The following is a 10,914-nucleotide window of genomic DNA, read 5'->3' on the forward strand; positions in this document are numbered from 1 at the left end:
GTTTCATAACAGTATAAACTGTGGCCTCTGAAATAACCACCAACATTTCTGATTGAGTAAAGGAAAGACTTTAATCCAGGGCTCCAGCACTGTGGTGTGAATCGATCTGTGCTTTTGTCCTTCCCCGTAGATGATAACGATTAATTAAAGAATGATTATCGATGATGGGATTATTTCCCTGCTGTTATGTGTGCAGGAGTGCCAGCGCTCGAAGCAGCAGGTCCTGTCTCTCAGGAGAGAGAACAGCACTCTGGACACAGAGGTCCACGACAAGGAGCGCTTGGTGAGCCAGCTGCAGATGAGACTGGCTGTTCTGGAACAGGAGGTCAAAGATAAGGATCAGCTCATGCGCCGCACAAAAGAGGTGCTGGAAGCCACTCAGCAGCAGAAGGTAAGAGCCGAAACAACAGCATACTTCAGCTTAAGTTTCCCTTATACCATATATATATCATATCCTAATTGTCAGACACAATATCACATCAACCTTGTTGAATACATTTTAAAGGCACAGTTTTTCCACGGGCCCAGTTTAGTCTGCTTTAAGTGCACTGTGTGATTTAGGCTGCAGGATTGTGCGGCGGTGTGGGAGTGTCACTTTAATGGCCCATTGATCGCCCGTTGCATGATTGGTCACCGCAGCGTGGCGTCTGGCTGTGGTCAACCAAGGAAAATCTTGGTCGGCTGAAATATTACTTATTCTTCAACCAATCGATTGGGGGAAAAAGTCTGCACCTTTTTTCTGGATCAGGGGTCGCAACCTTTCTGAAAGTCCCATTTTAAAATGTTCTTGTTAATCAGTGTGCCATATCAACAATAAGGTTAACACTAAGTTTAATTATGACGCCACATCATCAAGATTTTAATCTCCAACGGATCTGTAATTTATTCCATCCATAGAGGCTATGTGCATAGCAACATTTAAAAAAACTCATTCTTCTCCCATAATCAGGACCTTGTAATTCTATCTGAGAGTACTGAACAAAAAGGCTGCCATCCTTATGAAAACATTCACATCTGAGTTGAAATCATTAACCCTACCAAGCTTCCACCAATCTTATTCATCAGTAATAAACCGTCATCCACGCCTTCGTCACCTCCCATCTGGACTACTGCAATGGAGGTCTGTCCGAGGTTCCCAGCAAAGCCCTGGACAGGCTCCGGTATCTGCAGAACTCAGCTGCCAGGGTTCTCAGCCGCAACCAATCCCTGGCAGCACATCACCCCCCCACCCTCATCCACCTCCATTAGGCTCCCGGTCAAGTCCCGCATCCCCTACAAAATCCTCCTCCTCACCTACAAATCCCTCAATGCCCTAGCTCCTAAGTACCTATCTGACCTCCTCTACCCTTACACACAGCCCCGGATCCTGAGATCCTCAGGCACGGGTCAGCTCTCCATCCCCCACACACAAACCTGCTAACTTTTGGGGACAGAGCTTTCGGTGTGACAGCCCCCCCACCCTCTGGAACTCTCTCCCCACTAGGGATGTCACGGTACCAGAAATCTAGTTGTCGATACCAATACCAGTGAATTTACAGGATTCTCGATACCAATTCGATACCACTGTAAAAAAACAACAAAAAAACAATAAATCCCATGTAATTCAACACGCACTCCTTTATTAAAACATTTGAACATTACAAAAAACAGAGGCATGTAGCCTTCAAGTATTTAAAACCAACACTATTGTCTGGATGTCTTTGAGGTGCTTTGCTAAATTGGAAGTATTTCCTCCTTTGGAAAGAAGAGTACGACGGCACCGTTACTGCACCGCATGCTGTTTTTTGTGAATCTATTATTACTCCTTGTAAATCCGCCTCGAACACAAAGTACTTCCATACCCGACTCTTGCTATTTGTTTTCTCAACGAGTTGAGGCGGAGGTAGCGCTGCAGCAGCTGCCGTCTTTCACGTCTCGTGTTGTTGTTTTTTTCCGTGCTGATATGGCGTTCTTCTTCCTTCATTTCACGGCAGATGAGAACACTTGTAATCGTATACTGCCCCCATTAGATCCGGAAGAATTGCATCTCCAGTACCTCCGCTCCGGTACCAAATGACCATTACAGGCATCGTTCGGTACCGAAGAAAACGAGTACCGTCACATTTTTTTAATTTTGGTACCGAAGTATCGGTTCCCTCCCTCAAAAACTCCTAAAACCCACCTCTTCAACAAGGCCTATGGCCTCTAGCTACTGTTATGTTCTGTTTGTTGTGTCTATTATGTCTATGTTAAGCGTCCTTGGGTTTCTTGACAGGCGCTATATAAATCCAAGTTATTATTATTATTACCTCCTTCCTCCTACCTGCATCCGGATCATGATCCGGATGCAGGTATTTTTTTACGGATTTCGATCAGCCTGAGCATTAAGACCACAAGGTATAACACATGCGCAGTGTAACTGATGACGCAATGATGACTCGTGACCCCCGCCTCCTTCCTCCTTCTGAGAGCAGAGAGATACGTGTCTGGATGTGTGGCGAGACATCGAGGTGTGGTGGGAGCTGCTCTCCGTCCGCGGTGAGAAAGAAAAAAGCGGTAGATGACGGGATGAGAGACAACGTAGTGTAACGTTATACAGACATAACAAGGCTGCTGAACGAGAGAGGCATCCGCCAATACGTTACACGGAAACACACCGTGTTAATAACAAGTCGACCACCTCACGGTACCGCCAGCTGGGAGCAAAAATCAATCAAACTACCATAAATAACAGGCGGCGTAACCGTCAATGGCTGTAAAAGAGGTCATTTAATATGCGGATGAGAGGGCACTCTCTTGCACACTTATTGCTAGTGTGCCACTGGTTAAGGTACCGCGAGCCAATGGTGGCACGCGTGCCTAAGGTTTCACTGGGACTTAAAGTAGTTTCTCTGTCTAATTTAGTTTCTATATTTTAACCTGTGTGTGTTTTTTTTCTTTTCTAGGAATCAATGGAAGAAAATGCTGAAAGTAAAGAAGCTCAGACTAAAAAACTGGAGTCAACGGTGAAATCACTGTCTGAGGAGCTGATAAAGGTTTGTGAAGCTGCATGCAGGCTGCCCATCTGCTGGTATAAAGTTGAACCCCATAAAGGGATAACTGAAATATAACTATCAGGTCCACACAGTTGTTTTAGTCGATGAGTAACTGTTGGCTGTTACCCATCAATATCCATCTCCCTGTTCTCCATACAAATTAGCTCTGTGGGATAATTTCATACCTTCGGTTCATGTTCTAACTCTTATCACTCTGAGCTGTTGCATTGCATTATAGAGAAAGGTGTTCCTGTCATTTAGCCTACCCTCATTGATATAAATGGGGTGGACAAAATAATAGAAACACCTGTTGGGTGTACCTTATAAACTGGCAACTGAGTGTATAACTGCATATTATGTTTCAATATATTCCATTCCAGTCTCTTACTTCCTTCTGTTTCTCTTGAATCCAGGCTAATGGGATCATAAAGAGGCTGCAGGGGGAGGTCCGAGGCCTAGTTGGAAAAATAAAAGTCAAAAACACTGTGACTGTGTCACAGGAGAAGGTCCTCCAAGACACAACAGAAAAACTTGAGACTGTTGAAAAGGATCGCTGGAGCACTCAGCAGCAGCTCCTCACCAGGGAGGAGCAGGTATGTTTTCAAATCATTGAAACACTGCTTGTAATTGTATTGTAATAGTCTTCACTTTTCCCTGGTTAATAACAGGCTAGATAACTTATTAGGCATATTAATATAAAAGAAAGAATTTGATATGAACTTGATAATAATTTGTATATTACAGGTTTCTAAACTGAAGGAGCAGTTGGAGACGACGGTACAGAAGCTAAATGAAAGCAGAGAGGTGTTAAAAACAAATGAGAATGGTGAGGAAGCTTGTCTCATTCATTTCAGGTGGCCGTGGGAGAGGGGAAGAGCGGGTTGTCCTTTTAAAGGAACAGTGTGTAACATTTAGGGGATCTATAGGCAGAAATGGAATATAATATTAATAAGTGTGTTTTTTTTTGTGTGTATAATCACCTGAAAGTAAGAATTGTGGTGCTAGATGTCACCAAATCCTACACACTGCTCATTTAATCACAAGGTTGGCGATTCTATCCTACTGTCCGCATGTCAAAGTTTCCTTGAGCGAGACACTGAACCCCAAATTGCTCTCTGGGCGCTTTACAGCAGCCCACTGCTCCTACAATGCTTAGGATGGGTTGAATGCAGAGGTCAAATTTCATGCATGTATCAATGTGTGTGTGACGATATAAAAGTTAAAGTTAGTTAAGCTAGTTATGTTAGAGGACCCACTGGGGACTGCAATCCATATCATCATTTATAAAATAAGCCAAACTTCTCAGTGTTTAAAGATCCACTCCACACATTTTTTTTAAAGGTCCCATATTGTAAAAAGTAAGATTTTCATATCTTTTATATTATAAAGAAGGTTAAAATGCTTTATATAAATACTGTGAAAGTATCGAAACGCTCAATATACGGAGAAATACACACAACTTGTTTTCAGAAATTGTGCGTTAAACCGTTACGATTTCCGTCTATTTGTGATGTCACAAATCCACAATATATTTAGACCATTACACAGTTTTAAATGTGAACATTCTAAATGTGTCCCAGTTTATTTCCTGTTGCAGTGAATGGGAATAACATCAGCTGACAGGAAGTAAACATGGACCCCAACTGTTGCCTAGCAATGCAATTCGTTGCAATTCCCTTGAAATGCACTAAAACGGAGCGTTTCAGACAGAGGGTGAATACAGGTACATTCAGACAGACAATATGAGAAAAATAAAGTTTGTTTTTTTAACATCATGGCATGTAAACATGTTCTAGTAGAAACACAAAATACAAGTATGAACCTGACAATGAGCACGATATGGGACCTTTAAGACACATGAAAATACTCTGCTTGGAATAATAATTTGTCTTGTGTTTTTTCTAGGGCTGTCAATCCATTCAAATATTTAATCGCATGATTGTCCATAGTTAATCGTGACTAAAAATGTACCTTAAAGGGAGATTAATCAAGTATTTAATACTCTTATCAACATGAGTGGGCAAATATGCTGCTTTATGCCAATGTATATATATATTTATTATTGGAAATCAATTAACAACACAAAACAATGACAGATATTGTCCAGAAACCCTCACAGGTACTGTGTTTAACATAAAACAATATGCTCAAATCATAACATGGCAAACTGCAGCCCAACAGGCAACAACAGCTGTCAGTGTGTCAGTGTGCTGACTTGACTATGACTTGCCCCAAACTGCATGTGATTATCATAAAGTGCTCATGCTCATACATACACGTGTTGAACTGAGATTCAAGGTGAGCTCAGATAAATGCTTCTAGTTTCAAACTGTGCACAGTGAAGGTCAAACATCAGAGTCAAGTAACAAGTAGCAAAAAAACAATTTTAATGCTGTCACATTAATATTTTCAGCTGGACTCTGGATAATATAAGCAAAGTTATGATATAGATCAGAAAGTTGACACGTCCTGGCTATTGTACCCTGACTACTACTTCTGACTACAGGGATGTGTGCTGCTCTTTAGAATCTCACCAAGCATTCAGTGCCAACTTTCAATACTTTATAATACTTTTCCATACCCGATGCACACATTTTGGTTCTTATAATAGTAATGTATTTAGGTTTGATATCAAGTCTTAAAGGTGCAGTGTGTAGGATTTGGTGGCATCTAGCGGTGAGGTTTCAGATTGCAACCAAGTGAAGCCTCTCCCGTGTGCCAAGCGTGTTGGAGAATTACGGTGGGCGACGTGAAAACGCGAATGTCCCTCTCTAGAGCTGGTGTCTGGTTTGTCCGTTCCGGGCTACTGTAGAAACATGGCGGCCGGCTCCGTGAAGAGGACCCGCTCCCTATGTAGATATAAACAGCTCATTCTGAGCTAACAAAAACACAACCATTCTTTTGATTATACACTAATGAAAACATACTTATTAATATTCTATTCCATTTCTGCCAATAGCTACCCCTAAATGCTACACACTGTTCCTTTAACTCTAATATAATTTATTTTGTGAAGTTCACAACTTTGAAAACTGACATTTAAAAAAAAAATGAGCAGCAGCATCTTTTACCAGAAACACTGTCTTCATTATTCTGGATAATCCAACTTCACCTTCAACAGCTCTCGTAGGGGCTGCTTCTTAAGGATAATGTAGTTGCAATGAGAACTATTGCCAAATGTTTTATTATGTTTAAATGGCCTTTTAACAACATGGCTTGAAAATCAACACTGTATTCCTGCTGGTAGAAAGAAGGGACAATTTAAAGAGAACAGAGAAATGCAGCGCCTGAATCATTTCCTGACATTAAACGTCACACTCATAATAAATTCTAGTCTAATAGTTTGAAGATCAGAGTACCTTGTCAGTTTTGAACACCACTCATCGTCTGTTCTATTTGTCTTTTAACCACAGTTATAAACTGGCTGAACAAGCAGCTAAATGAGAAGCAGCTGTCCAGAAAGCCCCAGTCTGAGTCTCTGGACAATCCTTCACTTCTGTCCACAACAACAGGACTGAGGGTAGGAGAGACTTCTAGCCGTACTAAACCAAACCTTCCCACTTGTAAACATGTACTGACTGTTACCACTGACACCAGTTAAAGAGATCGGTGTATTCCCCCCCAGGCCCAGTTCTATCCTCAGACGGGCAGACCTGCTGGATCTCCTGTAGCAGCTGCTGATTTCACAGCAGTGCAGCCAGCCATCAGACAGATGTGAGTATATTCTTTTCTTTCCACAGTATATACAGAGACCGGTACTACGAAGAGAGTTCAACATACCCAGGGTATCTTCTCCTTATCTGGCTTAACTAACCCTAACGAACGAGATCCCGCTAAGCGGTCCTAGGAAGCTGGTTATCAACTCGGTAAATCAACCCAGGGTTTCTCAGTCTGGCTGCGAGCGCGTTCACATGAACGGAGCGGTGTGTCTGTAGCATCTGACCAATCACAGACATGGACAAGTCCACAGACTGCAGACAGACAGGCAGAGCGGCACATTTTACAAATGAAGAGCTATAACTATATTAGACAAATACGAAGTTGAACACTTAATCAGACTAAAAGTAACACAGTTGAAGCTGCCAAATGCAGGAAGAACAGCTGGTAACAGAAAAAAATTACAGATGTGTGAATGCGTAAATTAACAGACTTATTAATTTAACGTAACACTCAAAAGTCAGATAAAGTCGTATAGATGGGGCAGTGATATATAAATAGCTTTTAGAAGTGTTATGGATGAATGGATTACACTTCATTGTTCCCTTTAACAATGATGTGGTGTGTGTGTATGACTATTTCAACCTTCTTTCAGCTGCGTCCCCGTCTCCGGCGGTGATAAACGGATTCAAGAGCAAGTTAAAAAAAATTAATATAAAAACATAATTCAAAGCGGTAAACACCCACAGCATAAATCCAGCTGTCCTTCCTGCATCTGTCAGTTTAAACTGTGTTGTTTATAGTCTGATTATGACTGTAACTTCTTCATATTTGTGTAATATTATCATACGATCTGCTCACAGAGCTCTGATTGGTCAGCAGGCGGTGCTTTTACACGAGTCGATCTCTTATCTGGAACATAACCTGCTCCCGAGCAGGTATGCTGTTCAGCATCAGTTACCATGGCGATCTACCCCGGTAAAAAGTGATCCACCGTCGTAGGACGGTGGATCACTTAACCCTGAAGTTACCTCACTAACCCTAAATCCTGCTTCGTAGTACAGGCCTCAGGTTTATATACTGTACTACTGGTGTATATACTGTACAATTAGGGCTGTCAATCGATTAAAATATTTCATCACGAATAATCGCATGATTGTCCTTAGTTAATCGAGATTTATTGCAAATTAATCGCACATTTTTTGTGTGTTCAAAATGTACCTTAAAGGGAGATTAGTCAAGTATTTAATACTCTTATCAACATTGGAGTAGACAAATATGCTGCTTTATGCAAATGTATGTATATATTTATTTTTGGAAATTAATGAACAACACAAAACAATGACAGATATTGTCCAGAAACCCTCACAGGTACTGTATTTAGCATAAAACAATATGCTCCAATCATAACATGGCAAACTGCAGCCCAACAGGCAACAACAGCTGTCAGTGTGTCAGTGTGCTGACTTGACTATGACTTGCCCCAAACTGCATGTGATTATCATAAAGTGGGCATGTCTGTAAAGGGGAGACTCGTGGGTACCCATAGAACCCATTTACATTCACACATCTGGAGGTCAGAGGTCAAGGGACCCCTTTGAAAATGGACATGCCATTTTTTTTCCTCGTCAAAGTTCAGCATAAGTTTGCAGCCTTATTTAGAGTCCTTTAAGACGAGCTAGTATGACCTGGTTGGTACCGATGGATTCACTCTAGCTTTAAAACTGAGCCCACTGCAACCTGAAAATGGCAAGTTACGTTAATGCGTTATAAAAATGAGTGGCGTTAAAACTAATTTGCGTTAGCGCGTTATTATCGTGTTAACTTTGCCAGCCCTGTGAACAATACTTATTATGTACCACACACTTATTCAAGCTTTAATTGAGAATTTATTTCCAAAGGCTGCTTTCCATTTGAACATGTTCGGTCATGTCTTTGGGGGAATTTATTTTGAGAACAATATTTTTAGGATATAAATGAGAGGACTGAAGGATACATGTTTCATTTTCACTGTGTTCCTCAAGCTCGTTGCTTTCTTCTCGTCCTCAGCGGAGACTCTGCTTGTCTGGATTCAAAGTACTTTGAGAGGAGAGATGATAGCATCCCGATCTACGGTCTGTCATCTAATCTGCTTCACAAAGGTAAAACCGCTCATCGCTTAGAGCGCTGCATGGACTACAAGCTTCAGAGTATTCATCATTAACAACAAATACTGGTTTCATTTGACTGCTTTAGCAGAGATCACCATGTCCTCCAGCATTAGTAGTGCAAAGTGTTCGGTGTGTGGGACAAGGGAAGACACAGAGTGTGAAGGCAAAGATTTGAACTGCCCCCCCAATCTCTCACAATCTCTGCGTGTCTTTGTAGTCTAAACACTATTAATCATTGAAATGTTGATAATGAATGGGCAAATATGCTGTTTTATGCAAATGTATGTATATATTTATTACTGAAAATCAATTAAGAAGACAAATCAATGACACATATTGTCCAGAAACCCTCACAGGTACTGCATTTAACATAAAACAATATGCTCAACGGGCAACAACAGCTGTCAGTGTGTCAGTGTGCTGACTTGACTATGACTTTCCCCCAAACTGCATGTGATTATCATAAAGTGGGCATGTCTGTAAAGGGGAGACTCGTGGGTACCCATAGAACCCATTTACATTCACATATCTGGAGGTCAGAGGTCAAGGGACCCCTTTGAAAATGGACATGACGGTTTTTCCTCTCCAAAATGTAGCGTAAGTTTGGAGCGTTATTTAACCTCCTTCCTGACCAGCTAGTATAACATGGTCGGTACCGACGGATTCATCAGGTTCTATAGTTTCATGTGATAGCAGTATCTTCACTCCTAAAGCTGAGCCCGCTACAACCTAAAAAATTGCAAGATGCGTTAATGCGTTGATGCGTTAATGCGAGAAATTAGTGGCGTTAACTTTGACAGCTCTAGTTGATAAATTATAATAATTGTCCAAATCCTTGTTGATTTTATTTATTATATATTCACTATATTTCGACCCCTACTTGGAAGTCTTTATGGAAATAAAACAAATGGATCAAAATAAAAGAAATGGGATTTTTGAGTGACGCATCCATTTCCTTTCTTTTCTTTCCAGAGTTCCCTCAGAGAACGAAGCCCTCCATACCTTCTGCTTACTTCTCTGCATGAAGCAGAAGCAGCTCCATGTAATGACCAGTGTACAGAATGGAAGTCAAAACCATTAAAACCACTTCATGTCTTCAGCTCCTGTACAAAACTGTTACTGACCTGCTGTGTTAAATTCACATGTTTTTAAGTAGCTGTTGTTGCTGATGGTTTACACACACATCTATCTGCTGATGTGCATTTACACTAAATGTTGTTGAAACTGTCTGTTCGGTGGATTTCTGTGATCATGGACAATGTATTAAAGTCTTAAATTAAAATATTAAATTTTTCCTAATACAGTGTATTTAGTTTGCCATCCTTTTATTGTTTATATTGTGTTTGTATGTGTTTTCTGTTGTATTTCAGTTATGAAGTGAAATCTTTAATAAACGGCTCTTCCATCCTCAGCGGTGCTCACAGTCATTCCAGGGTAAATCTAAATTGGATTTATTTCGTCTCACCTCAAATCCCCATCAAATATTGAAAATGTGTAAAATGTAAATATTGGTGCTGTTCAATATTTGTCAAGTTTACTATTTTATTGCTGGAGTCATCTGATGCTACAATTTAAAGAAGTGTTATCAATGTGTTTTCTCAAAATGAAGGTTCAAGGTTCTTTATTTGTCATTTGTAAATTCCAGCAAAGCAGTCATTGGCAATGAAAATCTTTGCTCTCAGGTTCCTTCAACAATGCTCATGAAATATGTAGATATATAAAAGGGGAAATCACACAAGTAAAATCAAAATGATGGACTAAGGCATAAAATAGTGCCGTTGAAGTAAATATAAAACAGTAATGTAAATTTGTAATTTACTTGTAGACAGTATTTCAGATGAGAAAACTGATTATAAACAGGATGTAATATGTATATGCATGATGAGAAGTAATATGTGCACACAGAGGTGTAAATAGGAATGTAGTATGTAATAATGAGAAGTACTAAAATATATATACAGAGGTGTAAAGAGGAATGTATGTAATAATAGCTGCTATAACAGCTGTGGGTCTGGGGCGGGTATTTTGAGGAGGGAGATGAAAAAAGGAAGACAAATGAGAAGTACAGGTCGATCATCATTAATCCTTTAAGG

At 40.5% G+C, this 10,914-nt stretch overlaps 1 protein-coding gene and 1 long non-coding RNA gene across 2 annotated transcripts in view; one reads left to right on the top strand and one right to left on the bottom strand.

Moving 5' to 3' along the window:
• sass6 (SAS-6 centriolar assembly protein) overlaps window positions 1–10,232 on the top strand; it is a 20,861-nt gene extending 10,629 nt beyond the window's left edge. Inside the window, exons 9-16 of the mRNA XM_074636927.1 lie at window positions 197–391; window positions 2,925–3,014; window positions 3,428–3,607; window positions 3,759–3,840; window positions 6,428–6,534; window positions 6,640–6,728; window positions 8,721–8,812; window positions 9,794–10,232. Of these exons, the coding sequence (XP_074493028.1) occupies window positions 197–391; window positions 2,925–3,014; window positions 3,428–3,607; window positions 3,759–3,840; window positions 6,428–6,534; window positions 6,640–6,728; window positions 8,721–8,812; window positions 9,794–9,846 (888 nt within the window). The 3' untranslated portion in view covers window positions 9,847–10,232. The remainder of the gene's footprint in view (window positions 1–196; window positions 392–2,924; window positions 3,015–3,427; window positions 3,608–3,758; window positions 3,841–6,427; window positions 6,535–6,639; window positions 6,729–8,720; window positions 8,813–9,793) is intronic.
• On the bottom strand, window positions 1,792–2,390 carry LOC141768573 (uncharacterized). The gene is made up of 2 exons (XR_012594097.1): window positions 2,080–2,390; window positions 1,792–2,035 (listed from the first exon to the last, which is right to left on the bottom strand). It is a non-coding gene; the product is annotated as an uncharacterized LOC141768573 (long non-coding RNA).
• Window positions 10,233–10,914: the final 682 nt, after the last annotated feature.

Source organism: Sebastes fasciatus, chromosome 5 (assembly GCF_043250625.1).
Source record: "Sebastes fasciatus isolate fSebFas1 chromosome 5, fSebFas1.pri, whole genome shotgun sequence".
In the NCBI taxonomy this organism is placed as follows: domain Eukaryota; kingdom Metazoa; phylum Chordata; class Actinopteri; order Perciformes; family Sebastidae; genus Sebastes; species Sebastes fasciatus.